Source organism: Callospermophilus lateralis, chromosome 10 (genome assembly GCF_048772815.1).
Source record: "Callospermophilus lateralis isolate mCalLat2 chromosome 10, mCalLat2.hap1, whole genome shotgun sequence".
Taxonomy (NCBI): domain Eukaryota; kingdom Metazoa; phylum Chordata; class Mammalia; order Rodentia; family Sciuridae; genus Callospermophilus; species Callospermophilus lateralis.
The window spans coordinates 109,666,995-109,686,922 of NC_135314.1; the positions used below are offsets into that span (position 1 = coordinate 109,666,995).

The window sequence follows — 19,928 nt, forward strand, 5'->3', positions numbered from 1 at the left end:
CAAGATCCCAGACAATCCTGGTTGCAGGTGGAGCGGAGACAATCTCTGAGCTGGGAGGTGGCCAGAGGACAGGCAACAAGTGTTGTTCTTCGTTCCCAGATAGGAGGTTTGGAGCAGAAAGAGTTATAAAGCGTGTCACAGGGAAGGACGTTTCAGTGGGCGAGGCATTTGGCAGAGGAGAGGACTCAGGAAGATCCCTGCAGCAGCCATTGGAGCAAACACTCGGCCACACCACTGGGCAGGAGCACAGGACAGGTGGCCCTTCAGCACCAGAAGGCAGCACAGAGCTATGGAGAGACGCAGCTTTGGACAGTCCACAACCAACGCGCTGTGTCGGGCCACCTCTTCACCACCTGGCTTCCTGGTCTGGAAGCTAGGTGGAGTCATTCAGATCTCCAGGGGTCTGGTGAGCATCAGCACTGACTATAGCCCCAACCGAGAAGACCCTAGAAAAGATGGCACATGCTGAGAGTTCCTCCTCATCTGGCCATAGTTCCCTATTTTACTGTGTACTTATTTATGCAGAAAGCATAAGCTGTGGAAAGGGTTTTAAAATGACATTTAGTCCTTTTAAAAAAGTGTATGTGTGTGTGTCCTTTACCTGTAGATGGCAATACTGCCTATATGTCACCTACCCCAGAGGCACACTGTCATTTCTTGTGGCCTATACCACTGCCCTGCCTGGTGTTATTGCCATATCAAGCACTTTTGTAAAGCCCAGGTGTGGGAGAGCCCCACCTCTCCCCCAGACAGTCTGGGTGACATTACTGGTTCTTGAAGGAAAAGATAATCAAAGTTAAATTTTTTTTTTTCAAAAGGCTGAGTTGTTATCATATTTGTTAACTCTGGCCAGATGCTCATTAGTAACACACTAGAAGCCAAAAATGAAAGATAAGGCTGCAGCTTGCTTCCAAAAATAAGGGCCAGGCTCGTGGAGAACATTGGCAGATGGGAAGCTGACCAGGAGGCTGAGGCCCCAGCACCGTTTGCAGAGCGGACAGCCTCAGGCGAGTCTCAGGAGCCCAGGCCCAGGGCTGCATCCAGTTTCTCTCCTGTGGCCGCGGCTCGATTGCTCCATGGGTCATTGTCCTCCAGATCACCTGGGATGTTTGTTGGATACACAGATGAGCTGGCTGGACCTCAGATCCACAGAATCAGACCCTCAGAGCGCAGCTCCCAAGAGAGCTTAAAACTCACAGAGGCGAGACTGGGAATTCAAGTGGGTGCTATGGTAGAGACTCAAGCACTGCCAAATTTCACCGAATCCTCCAAAAAATCCTGCAAATGAATTGTTATTACCACCACTGATGAGCAGGGGGCTGCCTGACTGCCCCTGCCCCCCACAGAAGGTGCCCCAGTTCCATGCCCTTCAAGGGGTAGAGGGGACAGCTCCTCGCCTCTGTCATCTGTCTGTACATCCAACCCCACCACCAGACTTCCCTCGGCCAGATGGCTGAGGATTTGGCTTCTGTTGGTTTTGATCTGTTATTGAAAGAACTACCCTCTGCATGGTGTCCTGCAAGTGGAGGTCAGATGGGCAGCTGGTTTGCTGGGGTTAGTGAAGCTCCCATTCAGCCATTTCTAGTTACTGGAATATTGGGCAAGTCACCTCTATAAAATGGGGACAGCAGCAATTGAGCAAGAAGAGGCCAGTCGGGGTGGGAAGACAAGGAGGAGGTGCCCCAGCAGGAGGAGGCCCAGCACTGTGGTCTCAACCTTGGCTGCTTTTACAATTGTCTGAGGAGCTTTGAAAATACTCCAGCTGGGGTCCCTTCCAGAGAATATGGTTTCATTGGTCTGGTGAGGGGCCAGGTCAACACGTAAAGCTCCTGGGACACTCCAGATGTCCCTAAATGCCTCTAAATCAAAAATTTCTCAATATAACCACTTGTGGTCAACCTTGACTGTATTCACATGTCCTGTCTACAAAACTTAAAGTCCACCAGTCCGTATGAAAGCAGTTGAACTGGCTGCCCATTCTCCCTGCACTCTAACCCTGTGTTGGAGACTCCTCTTCTCTCTGCCCCACATCTGCTTAATCAGCAAGTCCTAGCCCTCTCCTTCAAAATCTATCCAAATGCAGTCACCCCCACCTCCCTGTCCTCCCTATCACCACCTGGGATCAAACCACAGTGTGTCTCACCCACAGTCACCTCGGAACCGTGGCCTGTTTCAGCCTTGGTCTGTCCTTAACACCAGAGCAATATCCTTTTAAAAGAAGATCAAGGCCTGAGGTGTAGCTCAGTGGTGGAGCATCTGCTCACCATGGGCAAGGCCCTGCACAGATCCAAGTATACACAAAAATAAATAAGAGAAAAATCAGAGGGACTCATCCTTGGCCTCTCCCGGGTCCTCCGATGACTGATGTGAGCCCAGGTGATCTGGCCCCATGGCCCCTGCACCTCACCTCCTCCCCTCTGGCTGTTCAGACTTCAGGTCCTCAGATGGGCTGAGCAAGCCCACCTCCCGGTTCCCAGCTGCAGGGCTCTTCCTCCTGAGAGGTGAGGTGAGCTGCTGTGCCTGTCCGCAGAAGTGACTCCAACCCAAGTCAAGGGACGTTTCCCAGGGCGTTGACCAGTGTTGAGGTCCTGAGAGACCAGGAAAGGCGGAGGAGCAGCGTGCACGGCAGGGGAGGCGGAAGAACAGAGGAAAGGCAGTGCTAGAGCCCATCACAATCCCAGACAGAACAGAGGACGGCCAAGTTCAAGAGCCCACAGTTCAGTCAGCCGTGCCACAGCAGTGTCAGTGGCCTGGTTCTGAAAACTGCCCTGTGGCGATGTCATGTGTGAACACGGCGACACCTAAGTGTCTAAACACTGCCTCGTACTCCAGCAAGGAGGTCGCTTAAATGACAAGCATGCTTCCCAAATGAGTGAGCAGGAAGCAGCTTCCCTCTCAGGCCCCAAGGAGCTAAGTAACCAAGATCAGGGTGCGCATGTGTATGAGTGTGTGCGTGTGTGAGTATGTGTGTGCATGTCTGATTGCGCATGCACATGTGTGCAGCAGGCAGTTTTCTTTCCTTGTTCATGTTCCATCAGCCATTTTCCTGCTCCGTGGCGGGTGTACTCCAGGAGCCAAGGGGTTTTCAAAGCAGGTGTTTCCTGGTGACTCAAGAGGTTCCATCAGAAGACACCATCTCAGCTCCACAGCTGTGTGTGTGCCCCTTCTGCGTCTATAGGTTAGAAATAACAAGTGTCAGATTAGTAAAACAATCTTGTAACACCCACTAATTGGAGATTTCATGGTGAAATAGTCACACCCCTTCCCAGGTTTCAGGAAGGCATGTCCTCATTAGAGGCAGAAAGGTGATTAATTGTCACAGAGGGTTTTTCTGAGAATCATATTAACTAATGAACCACCTTAGCTCTTCTGGGGCTGGGGGTGGGTAGAGAATAAAGCCACAGTGGCAGAGCCCCCTTCTCCGTCCAGAAGCTGCACTCCAGCCTTCTCCAGCAGGAGGGTGGAACCCTTCCTGGGCAGGTAGGCCTGCCCACCCTATTACCTAGCCCTCCTCACCAGAGGCCTGGCCACCAGGAAGAGGACCTTCCCCAGCTCTTCTCCAGGGGGGCGCTGGGCAGGGTGGGTGCCCTGGACAGGAGAAACATCTCCATCATCTGGAGACCAGAAAACTGAAGAGGGTTGAGGAGAGCTCTCCTCTGTTGTGTTCATGGAAATCATCCCCGTGTCTGACGGCTCAGGACAGTGGACGGGGCAAGAAAACTCACCTCCCCATGCTTACCAGCCACCTGCTAAGGCCACCTCTGTTCTAGGGCTGTGGGTGTCAGAGCTGTGCAAGGCAAAATCCCTGCCTCTGCTTCTCTCTAATAAAAATACAAAGTCTATAAACCACAGCACAGAAAGCCTCGAAGGCCAGAGAGGCAGCCCACCTGAACAAAATCAAGTCGGGGAAAGGAGGGACAAGCCCCAGGTTTACTGAACTAAGGAGGAGGTATGGAACCGTCACCGGAGACTCAGTCCTTGTCCCCCATGCCAATCCAAGAAAGGGGACACGATTGAGGAAAAGGAAAAAAGAAGTTTTACTGTTGTGTTAGCAAAGAGGGACACGGGGGACTCCTGTCCCAGAGCTGTGACTGTTCCTGTTAGGGAGCTTTGAAAGAGGGGCCTTGAAGGCTGTGTTCCAGGTGTGCCCTGTCAGGGGTCGTCATCTTCTGGTGGCCCTTACATCTTCCAGCGCCGTCCCGAAGTCTGAGGTACTTCACTGCTGTGGTGGGTATGTGCTCAAGGACAGATAACTCGGCCTAGGATGGCAGGAAGGGTAATCTTGCTTCCCCCAAGGGTAGGGAGGGGAGAGAGGAAGAAGAGAAGGGGGAAAAACCAAGTCAGTTTCAAAATAAGTTGCAATGGCAGAGCAGTAAGGGTGCTTCAAAGCATGAAGTGGACCCTGTTACAGAACTTACTAGGTTTTCATTACTGTAACAAAATACCTAAGGAGGGCTTCATATGAAGGAAAGGAGGTTGATTTAGCTCACAGTTTTGCAGGGTCACTCCCAAGATTAGGTGGAGCTGGGTGTAGGTTGGACAGCATGGGCTTGGCCTCTTATGAGGGCTGTGGATAGTGGCACCCCTGGGCAGGAGGATGTATAGAAATACAAAAGCAATTCTATCTCAGACAGAAGCAGAGAAAGTAGGAGGGGCCAGGCTTGCTCTTTTTATAACAACCATCTCAGGAGAATTACCCAAGCGTCACAGGAGAGCAACCTCACATCCCCAGAGCTCTAAGGACCTCCCATGATGTCCCCCCTCTTGAAAGTCCCACCACTGTCCTCAGCACCACCTGGGGACCAAGTTCCCAGAGCATGAACTTTTGGAGGAACATAACCATTCAAACCATCCCCGTAACTTAAGGAAATATATATGATATTCAGATCTTATTTTATATTAACAGTTTTAAATTTAACTGAAAAACAAAGATATTTAATATTTACTATGCCATTCTCTCGTAATTCATTGCTGCTTCAGCATAACATTTTCTTCTGAAACAACACTCTTTCAGGCTCTATTTTTTCACTGTAATGTGTGAAAACCAGGGCAGGGAGGGGCTTTTGCAGGTTAACTTTGGAACAGAGCTGACCCTAGACATGGGCTTTCTTCAGTGAGAATGAAATCATTGTTAAAGGCTCTCGCAGAGAACGCCCTCTGAGATGTGCATACAGTCTGCTCTGAGCATCTGTCCTATTTGGTCTTCAAAATCATTTTGTACCATGGCTTCATACTTTCAAATCATAGCCCTATCAAAAACCAGTTATTTGCTGGGACAATGGCACACACCTGTAATCCCAGCGGCTTGGGAGGCTAAGGCAGGAGGATCACGACTTTAAAGCCAAACTCAGCAAAAGTGAGGCGCTAAGCAACTCAGTGAGACCCTGTCTCTACATAAAATACAAAACAGGGCTGGGGATGTGGCTCAGTGGTCGAGTGCCTTTGACCTCAATCTCTGCTACCCGCCCCCAAAAATCAATTATGAAAGGTAAGCTAAGTAATGAAAATTTATTTTCACAAAGTTTGAAATGAGAGACGTTTTTCGGATTCAGTTTTCAAAAACACAGTTTTAGAGAATGAATTTCAGGTGACCATAACGCATGGGGACCAGATTATTCCTCAACAAAGCTTCCGTTTGATCAGGACTGAGAGGAGCAAGTGACTGCTCAGGCACATGGCTATATCTGGCTCACGGGGTTGAGACTCACTGTTTCTCAACTTGGTGATGGATGGTGCCAACCTGTGCACACTCAGTAGAAGCCAGGGTTCAGTCTGCTTAGTTTGGCAGTACTGGGGAGAACAAGGGCCCTGTGCATGCTGGGCATGCACTCTACCGCCAAGCTCCGTCCCCTGCTCCTGTAATTCAGATGTTGAAGTTCGATCTTTCCCTGGCCAGCAGTGTGCCGGCCGTGTTCTCATGGTAGCGGCTCAGCCCCTGGAGAAACACCTAGTCGCAAAGAAAAAGGACCAGTGCTCTGCTCTGGACCATGCAGCTGAGCTGAGGTTTGGCAAGTCAGGTGCACTGAATGCCTTTTTGATATTTTCATGTTGTACTGGATTTTTCAGGACATAACCCCATTGTAAGTCGAGGAGCACCTACACTTGATAATGTCCCTGCAGGAAAATACTCAGAATATCCAGTCGAGTTGTAACGTGGCAAGCAGAGCAGATGGGGCCCGGTCTTCGCGGCTCCATGGAGACAGGACTCTTCCTTTGAGAGCACGAGCAGTTTAAAAGCCTCTTCAGCAGCTGCAGGTCAAGTCAGCAGATTCATTCAGCAAACACTGACCTGATTTTGCCTGAAGACAGAAGAATAGCCGATTTGTGGCATTAATTACTGCACCCGTAGCTTGTCCCATTTTTTGCTCTTTAGCTCAAAGCAATTCCTGATGCATAAAAAAGTTAATGGACTTGGGCAGAGAGACCAACAAAATGTGCCTCTTTGGTCCATGGCAACCTGCCCTTGCCAGGCCTGTCCATGGTGACACATGGTGACTTTCCTAGTGTGTTCTGCTCCTGAACAGTCTACAACCTTTTCATCAGAGTAAGCCACTTATTGAGGCTCTGCCTTTCATAAGCTCCTTGTCCACAAATTCTTGGACCCTTTCGAAACTCTCACCACACCACATAGCTGTGTGTGGTCCTTTATATCTATCTAAGTTCTTATTTGCTGCTCTAAAAAATACCACCAATAACTTAACTTGTCCTGAAAGTTCTCAATTTATTTATATTTTTAACATGCCGAGCCACAAAGATGCTGGTTATACTAATATCTGCAAATGCCTGTTTATACTCTGTACACAATTTCTGCAGAATTCCAAAGAGGCTCTTTTATGAACGAGTTTTCTGTAAAAAGGTTTTGACGCCCAGGCAATTTTTTCATTTAATAGACAGCCGCATTTCACAGCAGTGTGCTTATTTTATTCTCATTCAAAAACAAACAACAGCCATTTCTTCAGTCCATTAAGTCCTCAGATCCCATCCCTCCGGTGCACCACTCACGGCTGACTTGATTGTGGTGCTTTAGGACATAGTTTTTCTATGCAGACGTTCTTTGTTTGGATGATCTTCTCCTCCACAGGAAGAAAGGGCTCTCATATTAGTTCATTAAATGCTTAGCTCTGCTTTTTAGATCCACAAGTTCATTTTCCTCTTAATTTTACAGTAAGAAAAATGGTGATCTACCTATGGTCTACGTTTCCTCTTCATGACTGCCAGTGTACAAGATTTGTACACTGATTTCGGTGTTGGGAAAACGATGGGAAGACATAATGGGGGCTCCGATGGGGAGCATGCCAGCATCGTGGGGACACAGATCCTCTGCTGTCCAGAGACGCTGGGAATCAAAAGTTTAAGAATAAAGCCTCCTAAGTATTTAAACCTTGGTGACTCACTCAAGGTTTATTAAAATGCCAAGTAGGTCACTCCATCTCGTCAAGCCTTGTAACTGAGTGTGGTTTCTGGCTGCCCATTTGCAACCTCTGGGGCTGCAGAGTTTGGTGGCAAAATCATTTTATACCCCACCTTTGTTTTGGTCCCCTGAGGACCAAGGGGAAAAGGTGTGATCAGGCCAACACACTTCTGTGGAGCATCGTGATTAAGGGGGGGATCTCCTAATGGGGCCTGTGGGTGATGACGGCGTTCTGAAGCCAAGTGTGTCTGGGTGGCCTGGCTAACTCACGTACGAGGGCTGGTTAACGTTGGGTTCCCCATATGGAAATGTGGACAATAAGCCTGCCTTGTGAGTGTGTCAAAATGAGCAGAGAAGCATCTCCTAGCACACAGCCTGGTATTTGAAAGGTGTTCTGTGCTACAGCCATGACCACTGTTATGAAATGTAAAACGTAAGTTCACAGCAGTCCCCACAGGTCACCAAACACAGCCCTCTGCCCCTCGGCTGCCAGCACACTCCAGGGCCCTCCCACCTGGCCTTGACCAAGCCCTGGCCTCTACCTGAACTGCCCGCCCCTTCCTTCTTCATCCAGTTAGGTCCTGTGAGACTCTGCCAAGGTGCCAACCGTCTCGGAGGCTTCCCCGAGAGCCATCTGTCTAGGTAGAGCACTCCCTTCCCCTGCCGCCCAAGTCTGTCAGTCGGGGCATTGTGAACCTCCACCTCCTGGGTGGAGGGGGCAGACTGGTGTGGCGGAGCCTGCTCAGAGGCGTCTGCCTCTCTCCCAAGAAGGCTCTGCCTCCCTGCCCTGCCCTCCCCACGCTCACCCCTGCTGTACCTCTGCCCCACCCAAGCCGGGGGAGCGTTCCATTCAGGAGGAGCAGGTCATACAGAGAAGGTGCAGAGTGACCCCTTCTGGGCCGTGTAAGTGAAGACCGGAAAGACATCGGAGGGGTTCCTTCAGAAAGCCGACAGGGAAGACAGAGCCCCGCATTGGAGGTAAAGCAGGGCAGACGCGTAATCCAAGGTCTCACCTTCACCTTCAGGTGGCTTTGAGCCAAGCAAAAGCAAGAATGGGTGTGTGGCCAGGGTGGGCGTGTCAGCAGGGTTCTTGTACAGTGGCAGTCAGGAACCCGGAGCAAAAGAGGAAACGACATTAAGGACAGGGCTGCCATGAGCACCTGGGGTGAAGAAAAGGACCTCCTCCCCCGGGGCTTGCAGGTCCCTCTGACGCCCAGTGAGAGGAGAGACCAGACAGCAGTCCACATGCACCTGCGTGCACCCTCACCCCGGCACCCTGAGAACTCCCCCTGCAACTCCTCCCCGAGATAGCCCTGCCATGGGGTTTCCTCTCATGTACACTATTAGAAATGTTTAGGAATAATGTGCCAATATTTAATCTTTTCCAGGAACATGGGTGACATTTGGAGGTCAGATTTCAGATGAGGTAAGTTAATTTTCGCATCTACTATGCTGATGAAAAATGCAGAGGGCCGTGCAATGGGAACACTGCTCCTGGGACCCCGATATTTTACAGGGATGATGCTCAGAGCCCAGGAAATGGTGAAGACTCAATTTCATCTTGCTTCTTGTGTGTTTCACATTTGGCCTATTAATAGTCCTTAAGATTGTCAGTCTATTAAACATGCAGGCCCAACAGAAAGTGAGACAGTTTAGAATTAATATTAGTTTATGAAAAGACTTCACTGCTGTCGTTGCGTGTGTTTGTTTTATTGATTTATTCCTTTCCTATTTCAACTAGGGTGACCTGTTGGCCCCAGTCTACACACGAGTTTCTCAGTTTTAGCACTGAAAGATCACATCCCAGAAAGGCTCTCGGTCCTGAGCAAACCAGGCAATTGGTCACCCTGGTATGGGCAAGATAACCAACCTCTCTATCCATTCTACAGAGAATGGGACAGTGATGCTGCCCTGGAAGTCCACGGAAAGGACTCGCACATCATGCCCGTCAGACGCTTGCTTAGCCTCTGACTGGTAGGGAATGGCACTCAGCCAAGGGCAGCTATAGGAATTGTATTTACTGTAAAGTTCCTTTAGCTTATCATTTACACATTCAGAACAGTGCTTACCAAGGAGATGTTATTATCATTGGCTTCAGGGCATGAGGTATGCAGGCATTGGGTGGCAAAATTCCTCCTGAGTTCAACACCTTAGTGTGTTTCTCATCCTTCCTTACCTACCTGCAACAACATTGAAGAGTCAGGATAGAATATACCTGCAAGAACACTGAGGAGTGGGGATAGTCTATACCTGCAGAACCAGCAAGGAGTCAGGATAGTTGTATACCTGCAGGACCACTGAGGAGTCAGGATAGTATATACCTGAACAACACCAACGAGTCAGAATAGTATATACTTGCCGAACCAGCAAGGAGTCAAGATAGATATACCTGCAGGAACACTGAGGAGTCAGGATAGTATATATCCACAAGAACACTGAGGAGTGGGGATAGTATATGTGCACCTGCAGGGCCATCAAAGAATCAGGGATAGTATATCTGAGTGGATACACTCAGTGGGACCAGGTCCCACTCTGCATTGATTAACTTGAATTACTAACTTTTACACTTACCAACAGCTGCCTCGTCACTAGATGCCCCTACTCAGCAGGATCTGGTTAGGATTAATGAGAGGTGTCTCAAAGTGCTTAGGCAGCCACCTGGCCAAGAGAAGCCCTTTGCAGAGGCAGTGTTTACTTCCATGTTATACCTAAGGAGGAGCTTGGGGAACAGGGACCTTTCCCCACAGCTCCCAAAGTCACCCTAGTGTAATTTAACAGATCTGGGGAGACTCAGCTGCACGTTCTTATCTGACTGCCGGCTCCTAGTACTGGCCTCAGATCTCCATGGAGGGCTTGAATCATAGGGTCCCTAGGAAGTGGACTCTAAGTTAGCAATGACCTGCAGGACAGCTGCTTAAATGTTCTGGGGACCCACCCAGGGCAGGGGAGGAAGCAGGATGGAGGAAGGACAGAGGGGATGGACCGACAGTGGCTAGCCAACCCCACGAGTTGAGCCAGTCAGCAGAGTTGTCCCACGCTGGGGCGAGAGGACTGGGCCTTTGCGTCCCTGTACCAACAGGCAAGTGGACGGAGGCTGACTGGAAGCAGGCCTGACCTTGGGCAAGATGGCTCACACCTAGTACAATTTTGAGAGAAGGCTGACCATTGAAGTGCTCCAGCATCAGGGGATGATCCCGTCTTTCCTGAAGGAGGGCCAGGGGACACATGGCAGAGTCTGCTGCAGGTCCCAGGGTGGCAGTGAGCAGGGAGGGAGGTCTGAAGTGGGCAACTGGCTGTCTCCAGTCTCTGCTGTCCCCTTCACAGGGGCTGTTCTCTGCTGTCAGGACCCTGGCTCCCCAGGCCAGAGTGTGCAGGGCTGAGCCCAGGGCTGAGATCTTCAGATGCTGTGGCTGGGAAGTACCTCCACATCACTAGGCCAAGAATTCTCTTTCTTATCTTAAAATTCCTCCTTAGATAAATCGTGCATTTCCCAAGAATCCACCAGTACATCAGGTGATACAGTACGAGGTAACACAGATAGCAAGCGTGGTAATTTCTAAAACATATGGCAGTCATAATGGGAAAAACCATAGTTGTTAACTTCTAACCTCTAGTCATGGTAAGTACAGTGACAAGTTACAATCGGTAGTAGCACATTTGTTGCTGTTGTGCTAAAGGATCTGCACGGATTCCACTTTGCTGGCATAACAATCTTCCTATAGGCCAATTTTCAAAGCAACAGAAAAACAGTTTATCTTGGAAATGCTGATGAAGCGACTGGAGCCCACTTTCAAAAGTTGAAATGGAAAAATCAGTTGTAATCATCCCTAGGTGCAAAATTCCTCCAAAGACTGATACGTCAGTCAGCAAAATGGCCCCTCTCAACTGTGGGGTGCCACCTCACCTCTGCAGCTGTCCCCAAGTTGTGTCTAGCTGTCCCTCTGCACCCCTGTGCCCTTGCCACTGTGGTCAGTGGCACAGAGGACACCGGAGCTCCAGATGTCCTGCAGGCTGGGCGGTGGGGAGCTGACCCCAAGTCAGACATGGCTCCTTCCCTCTGTGTCCACTCAGCAGGCTTCGCAGGCTCCCTGGGGCTTGGCTGAACTTGGGTGTGGGAGTTTGATTAGTCATGCCCCTGTCGGACCTTTGGTTCATCAGCCTATTCTGCTGAGCCTCCAGGGAGAAAGTCACAAGATTTCAGATCAGGAGGCATCAGCTGCCAAAAGCTATGGGCTCCGAGAGAGCAGTTGAGGACTGGAGTTGACAGTGGTGCATGTGACCCTCTTTGTCAGAGATCAGACCACAAAGATGTTGTGGTACCAGGTCTGCCCAGCAGAGGGGGAAGCACAGATGTGCCCACCTGGCTGTGCTCCCATTCCGCTTGAGGTCACTGCCCACTCCACCTCTGAGGGCCGTCCCTCACGTCGCCCATGCCCGGGCTGCTTTTATTCTCTTTCCAACTGAGAATGACAAGTGGTGGGTGAGATGCCAGGGTGCTCCTAGTGAAGGGTCTCAAGCTGCTTCTCAGGTTTGGAAAACGCTGGGCGCTTCTCACTGGCCTCTCTGTCCCCTTGCAGGTCGCTGAACGGCTAATGACAATCGCGTACGAGAGTGGCGTTAATCTCTTCGATACGGCCGAGGTCTATGCAGCTGGAAAGTAAGTTGGTACCTGTCTGTGTCCCTCAAGGGCATCTGTGGCACCCAGAGAGCCAGCCCAGGCCTTTTCCGGGTGCTGGTGAGAAGGGTGCTGCTCTCCCACTGTGGTTGGGAAGTTGACCACCTTTGGACCTCTTGCCCACCCAACCATCCCTGTGTGGAAAACTGACCTGAAGGAAGGCGGACAGTCAGCACCTGCTGTGGTCTACAGAGAGGCAGAGGTGGCCGGGCACCTGAGTGGTGGTGGTGGAGATCAGGGGATGGTAGTAACATAGTTGAACCAGGAAGTGAAAAAGCCGCGTCCGAAGGCTGTTTCCAAAGCTGGCCTCGTCGCCACGTCTCCTGATTCGGAAGTCCCCAGGGAAGCTGGGACACCCTGCCTGCCTGGCAGCAGGGATGCCCTTCCTGTTTGCAGGCCTGGGCAACATAGGCACTCCAGGCAGGTCAGACTTCAAAGCCAGACTCCCCAAAGATGCCAAGAAACCAACGCCTTGTGCAAGAGGCTTCTCAGAGCTGCAGACAAGGCTGCAGAGAGCCTCTTCTTTTGAGCAGCCAGACTAGTGGGGTTCCCTGGGAACCCAGTGCTGGTGTGGGACTCTGGGGCAGGGCATGAGAAGTCGGAACAGATGGGCGGTGTGCCCACAGGCCAGGCCTCCAGGTTCCAGCATAATCAGCTCATGTCAGAACAGACCTGGGGCCTGGGCCTCCTGGAGTGGTCACCATGTTCGGCCCCCACAACCAAAGAAAGGAAATCCTCAGTGTGAACAGCTGTGCCATCCTGAGAGAACTGGGGGGCGTGGTCTCCTGCAGCCTCATTCCCTGCCCTGGGGAGGGTTAGGCCACCTTCTGCTTGGTCACCTCCTGTCCAAGGACAGGTCTATGTTCAAGGACCCTCAGGGAGGTTCAGAACCCACATCCCTGCTGTTTTCTATTGAAACCGAGGAGAGAACAAAGTGGTAAGGCCATACTCCCTCCTGCATCCCCTTCCCAGTGTTTTCTTCTTGGGCAGGAGAGGGTCCCGCCTGCCTGCCCCCTGCTGTGAAGATGGCCATTCTGATTCATTACTGATTGACTCTCAGTGTGGAGCTCAGAGAAGGTCTCATGCTGTGTCTTGCCAGGCTGCCACTGCAGGTGGGGGAGGCAGATAGGGAGAGACAAAGAGCACAGGAATGAGACGGTCAGGGATCCTTAGCTGACCTGCAGCACAATTCAGTGCAAGCTGTGTCCACTACAGACTGAGCTTGCAGTCAAGGCGGGTAGCTTGCATGGCTCCCTCTGTAGCCTGCTGAGAGGCCAATGCTAATCCCACTCACCCCCCTTCACAACACCCTGCACAGGGGGTCTTACTGGGAGGAGCAGGGAAGCAAGTTTTCGTTTCCTGGGTCTTGGTTCCAGGTCAGCAAGGAGAAGGGAAGGCAGTGTGGTGTCTCCAGGGCACCTCTCCACAGCCCAGCCTTGAGGACAGAACAGAAACTGTCATGTCTCCTTATATGTTGCTCACATGACAAGTTTGCCTGGGACCCAGGACACTCTCATGTGAGCCACTGCACCTGCAGCCTGGCCTTGGGGACAGCTAAGCACATATGAGGGTTTGCTTTATCCTCCAAAGCCACCAGGGAGCCAGCATTTCCTGTCTAGGCCATCTAAAATGAGGTGTCCATGGCCTCCAGGCCACAACTGATGTTCTGCAGCAGTTAGGGGAAAGCCCTGCCTCCCCCTGGACGCTGCCAAGCAGGACATTTATGCATGCCCTCTGGCTGAAAAAACAGCCTAACTGCCAAGTGGCTCCGGTGTCCTTTAGCACCGGGCTGAGGTGGTCTCTACCAGGACTTGGCAGGTGCCTCTGGAATGCTCTGGAGCAGGATTCTGCAGGTGCAGGCAGAAACAGTGGAGCTGCGCTTCCAGCCAAGAGCAGCTGCTATCTGGGGGACATGGAGGCATGGGGTGGCTCTGGTGTTGGGTTGGCGCTTGTTCCTCCAGGACCCTAAGCCCTAAGACATCATCTGTTTCCCTCCAGGGCTGAGGTCATCCTGGGCAGCATCATCAAGAAGAAAGGCTGGAGGTACCGTTTTCCGTAACTGTTTGTTTGCCCTTTAAAATACTTAGTATTTTGTGCCACAGAAGGGAAAATAAAATTATATGCCACCTGATCAAAAGGCTGTCAAATAAAAAAAAATCAACCCTCAGTAAAGAAATGATTTACAGTGGCTTGAAAATAAAAGCCAACAAGTTCATTACCTGTGCCTCAAAAATGATGGAATAGTCATTGATCACCATGAATTGCTGCGGGTTGGCAGGGAAAGAGGGCAGCTTAAGAGACATTGGTGCCTGAAAGAAAGTGATAGGTTCGTGCCTTTGCCATTTGTGGTCTGGTGAAGGAGGTGAGCTGCAGGCAGCTGACTGTGTGCACACTCAGATTCGTGTTCACCGGTCATTTTAGTAGTAACTGCAGCTCCAGGGAAGGAATGAAACAAAAAGCCCTTGGGATCAGTCCCCAAGCCTCTTACCTGAACCCTGTCAGCCAGCAGCTTCCCTGTGCCCGGGAGCCCCATCAGCTCCAGGGTATCCAGGAAACTGCTTCCTCTGCTACCCCTCCAAGAAGCACAAAGCACTGTGCATACCCGTCCCATCCCGCCACCTCTGGAGCCATGGCATCTTCGGCGGAGGGGACAACCCCCTCCTCTTCTCCATGGTGTCTCAGCGGCCACTTCTTGCCCAACATGAGCACAGAACCAGCAAAGACTGCTGGGCAAGTCAGGGGTCCTGCTCTGCTCTGGAAGAAGGTCCAGTGGCGACCAAGTAAATGAGAATGTCTTAGGGCCAGTGAAGAAAAGTACACAGCTCAGTACTCACACAGGTGCTTCTAAGGGAGTCCAGGAAACATAGACACCCAACACCCGCAGCTCAGCTCTGGCTTTGTCGTGCCTCTGCATGCATAGGTTAAACCCCCTCTGGGAGGAGAGGCCACAGCGGAGATCACCTGTGTTCTTAGGGCGGTGTACACTGCACTCCGAGGTAAACCTCTGGCAGGCAGAGAGAGGCGTATTGATGTGGAAGGCAGGCGCCTGTGGAGATCTGAAAAAGAAAGCCATGGACTTTTTTCACTCTCCCATCTCCTCTCTGCCACCCCAGGGGACTGTGAGGGTGGTAAGAGAGAGCTGTTCTCCCCCTCACACCCCAGTCCTTCACCTGGGCTCCAGTATTACCTTGTCCCCCTCAGAGTGACGGTGGCTCCATCCCTGCCTGACAGGGCCTGCAGCTGTTCCCTAGCGCTGCTGCTGCAACAAAGCCCCATGAATTGTTTGGCTAACATAACAGAAATTAACTTTTGTCCAATTCTGGAGGCTGGAATTCCAAAATCAAGATGATAGTAGGGCCACGCTCCCCCTGAAATTTAGGTGAAACCCTTCCCCTCCTTCCCAGCTCCTGCGGGGGGATCCTTGGCTTGTAGGCAGCACTTCAGCCTCCACCTCCTCACCGCGCAGCTCCTCCCTGTGTCTGTCTTCCTCTAAGGACAGCAGTCACATCAGCTCTGGGGCCCACCCCACTCCAATCTGACCTTACCTCAACACAATTAATTACATTTACAATGACCCTGTTTCCAAATAAGCTCACACTCCGAGGTACTGGGGGTTAGGAATTTAACATGTTTGTTTTGGGAGGGGACATAAAAATTGCACCTATAACAAAACCCTTAGAGCGCTAAGCGTGGTGGCGCACACCTGTAATCCCAGCCACTTGGGAGGCTGAGGCAGGAGGATCACAAGTCTGAAGCCTAAGCAACTTAGTGAGACTCTGACTCAGAATTTAAAAGGCTGGAGATGTGGCTCAGGGGTTAGGTGTCCCTGGGTTCAGTCCCTGATACAAAAAACCAAAAAAAAAACCTTGGAGCCAAGACCACCAGTTGTGCAGTGAAGCTCCAGAGTACACCTGAGGACGAAGAGGGGGCACCTCCCATGTGCTCCACTCCTCCCCCTGGGCACCCTGAGCCACCCCTCTCCAGGGCTGCAGAACCTCTTACATGCACCCTTTGAAAAACAGACTCACATGCATATTTCATAAGCTTCCCTTCAGCCTTGCAAACAAAACCAGGAGCTCCCACCACGCTGCAGAAAGCTTGTATCAGTTCATGGTTGCCCTGTGAGACTGGCAAAAGATGAGCCTGTCATCCCAGCACTGACCCTGTAAAGCAGCTTCACCAGGGACACCTGGCCTCTCACCCCTGAGCTGTTGCTTGCTGACTGTGTGATCCAGGGCAAGTTGCTTCACTTCTCTGATTCTCAATTTCCCCACCTATAAAATGGGCAGCATTACTGTGGATGACCTGTCGTGCTGACAAAGTGAGAGAAGGTGGGCAGAAGCCTTTTGCAGGCTAAGCTGCCTCACCAGCTCATTCTCATTCTGCACCCACTCTCAAGAGCTACTCTAATAGCTTCCACGGGAGTCAGAGATGATTTGCCGGGCTGCTGCAGTCTTCTCTGGCTGTTGAGCATCATGTTAGTGTGCACACACATAGAGGCCAAAGCCTCACTGTAGGAAGGTAAGTCTACACTGGTGTTGTGATAGAACCCGCAGCTTTGGCAGGCCCCACTGCTCTGAGTAACTGAAAGGTCTGGTTCATTTTTTATCATATCCCATCAAGCCTTGTTGGAAGGTGGAAAGGGCTTGCTGGAGGAGACCTGCTCCCCTGTGGCAGGTTGCTATTAGGGTACGCACCGGGGCTGGTACATTAGCCTGGAATCTACGTGGGCCCTCTGGGCTGTGTCATCTCCAGGAGCATGTGTTTGTAGAGCTTCCATGTGTTTGTAGAGCTTCCGTTACAGAATTTTTCAGGGATTTAACTTCAGTGGGATGGGATTGCTGACATGTTCAACAGATTTTTCTTGTTGCAAGTGAGTTGTCAGAACTGTCACCGTCTTTCCCCAGTGGCTGTCATTAACCATGCCAGGCTGTTATCCTGAGAGCCTTGAGGGTCCACCCTACAGCCCATGGGATTATAAGCGCTTAACTTCAAATACTTGCAAAGTTTGGTCTTAACCTTCAAATCTCAAATGATTTTTGCCCTGGAGCAGCTCAATCGGATCACACACCTAGAGAGTGTGGATGACACTGAGGTCTGCCCCCACTCTTCATTCTGTGGGGGCAGTGCTCAGACCTCGTCTACGGCACCAGGGGGTCTTTCCCACCCTCAGCTGTGCCGTGGAGGAGGTAACCAAGGAGTTGACAAGATGTCTGTATTTCCTTCCCTTGGAAGTTAAGTGGTAGAGCCTTGAGTAAAGGATTTTAGGACTGTTTTCCTAATGGCATTTCCATTGAATAAAACACTCAAAAGAAAGTACTGACTGTTGGACTTGACCTTGTCACTCTTATTGCTGTACGGTCAGCTGCAGCCTGTGCGTGATGGTTGGGAGGATAACACCTGGGAGTCTTGGGCCCATGGTCCTGGGCACAGGGTGGACTTCCTCCTGGGCAAGTTCACGGGCAATAGCACTGTGCCAGATGCCCATGAGTGTCTGCTCATTCGTGTTCTAAGGCCACTCACCCAGAAGTCCCCTCGCTTCCCTTCCTGCTGTGGCGGCTGGCCCTCCAGCTGACCTCCAGGCACCTGAACTGCCACTGCCTCCTCCCACTCCATCCCTGTCCTCTGGGGCCCGACTTTCTCCTTACATTTCATTGGTATGAATTAGCTAATTTATCTCTTTAGCAATGTTTTGTGAGGCACAATAACAAATTCTTTCTGGTGCGATGATAACAACATGCCCACAGCGTGTTTACGGTTTCTCTGTGTCTGTTTGCTGTGCAGGAGGTCCAGCCTGGTCATCACGACCAAACTCTACTGGGGTGGAAAGTAAGTCAACTACCTTTTATTTTCCCTACTGGATAGTTCATGCCTTTATTCTTTTAGGTAACTATTTTACATCTAACTTACACCAAATTTGATTGGCTTAGAGAAAGGGCTTTTTTCTCCCTCTCAGACTAAGGAAAAATCAATTCACTTAGGAAGCAATTCTAGCCAGAGAGTCCCAAAGAAATCTAGTACAAAGCCGGTGGCCACTTGTTACCAAGTGATTCGTGCAGATTTTCCTAATCTCAGTGTCATACTTAGAACCATTTCCAAAATAGAGTCCAAATTTCAAGAAAAGAAAATAAACACAAAGCGTTACAGAATAAAAGCGACTCAAATCTGCCCAAACTCGGAGACTTCTGTGGAATGTGAAGATAAAAATACCTTGTCTGGCTTCACAGGCAAGTGTCTGATCATCTCTTCAGAGCACTCTGAAAGTACTGATCAAAAGGACCACGTCCCCGGAGAACCCTGGGAAGCCGTGCTGGGGTCACACACTGCCAGGCGAATGGGAGAGAAGTCCCCTCTCCGCTGTAGGATGCAGAACAGCTTCCACAGGACGGATGGCTGCTGATGGCCAGCCTGCTCTTGGAGCCGGAAGGCTGGCCCCTCTGACCCACACGTACAGACCACAAGCTCTTCCACACTTCAGGGCACAGTCAGCAGTGCTTCTCAGGGAAATCCGAAAGGCTGGAGTCTTAACAAGAGACAGAAACAAATAAAACCTTTGTTTTACCATCTATAATTGATTGGGAACAGTCTGTTTTTCTTTAATAGGAAGCAAAAGCCAGTTATTTGGGGGAACCTTCTATTCAGAATGTCTCTGTGCACGTGCGCACACACACACACACACACACACACACATACTCACTCACTCATAGTTTGTTGTTCTTGAGCCTGTTGATGACTACCTGAAGACAGAAAGGTGGTTTAGACTTATAATCCTATTGTCTGGTATAAAACAAGGCAATCTGGCACCCTGAGAACAGGGGTGCCCACTGTCTGTGCTTTGGCTCATGGTTCTACTGCCTGGTACTTTTGCCATGGTATGAAAATCTTGCCGTCATGTAGAAACAAACAGGAATTGGGACACTCTCATGAACCACTATGTAATGAAGTCCCACATACAATGGCCTCTGTTTGTAATAGATACAGTAGATGGGTATATTCACAAAGATGAGTGGTCAAGTACCATGCGGGAAAAGAGGCTTTCCAAAGTGTGGACTTTGAAAAAACAGCTCACCAATACTCTGCACTTCAACAGCACCGTTTCCTTCTAATTTTCCAGAGCTCAGGAACTGTCCAGGAGGGCCAAAGTCCTTATTCATAAATATTTCCCTTCTTAGGATACTAATTTAAGGAAACTTGGTTCATCATATTTTTTAAAAGAATGGTTGTTGAATTTTTTTGGAATTCATATTTGCTTTCCTTTTCAATTTGCTTCCTTTCTTGGAAAAGTGAATGGTATCATCAGTATGGTCATCTTAAAGTAGACTCACAAATGTGTATCAAGATTTTTGTCTTCTTTAGACTGATTGGGAACAAGGTGCAAAGACCGAACTATGTGTTAAACCACATATGGAGAGGGTCACATGCCTGAGCTGTTAGTTTGAGCCCAGTGTTGAGGGTATCAATGGTGTGGTCACAGCCATGGTCAATTCATACCCTAGGGCCTCTGAGGATGAGGTCTGGCCAGGCACAGTGGCATACATCTGGAATCCCAGCAGCTTGGGAAGCTGAAACAGGAGGATTGTGAGTTCAAAGCCAGCCTCAGCAACAGCGAGACACTAAGCAACTCAGTGAGACCCTGTCTCTAAATAAAATACAAAATAGGACTGGGGATGTGGCTCAGTGGTCGAGTGCCCCCGAGTTCACTCCCCCGTACCCCCCTGCCAAAAGAGGTCTGCACAGTGTGCTGCTCCCCAGCCTTCCCTCCTCAGCAACTAGTGGTACAGAATTGGCCAAGAACAGGGTATAAAATTAGCAATTCAGATTTAGTAAGAATGATTATTTTTC

The 19,928-nt window shown here is 50.4% G+C and overlaps 1 protein-coding gene across 2 annotated transcripts in view; it reads left to right on the forward strand.

The window, feature by feature from the left end:
* Kcnab1 (potassium voltage-gated channel subfamily A regulatory beta subunit 1) overlaps positions 1-19,928 on the forward strand; it is a 312,155-nt gene that overhangs the window by 227,847 nt on the left and 64,380 nt on the right. For both annotated transcript variants that reach the window (XM_076867430.1, XM_076867429.2), the window contains exons 3-6: positions 8,800-8,837; positions 11,989-12,068; positions 14,085-14,129; positions 17,871-17,915. In XM_076867430.1, the coding sequence (XP_076723545.1) occupies positions 8,800-8,837; positions 11,989-12,068; positions 14,085-14,129; positions 17,871-17,915 (208 nt within the window). The remainder of the gene's footprint in view (positions 1-8,799; positions 8,838-11,988; positions 12,069-14,084; positions 14,130-17,870; positions 17,916-19,928) is intronic.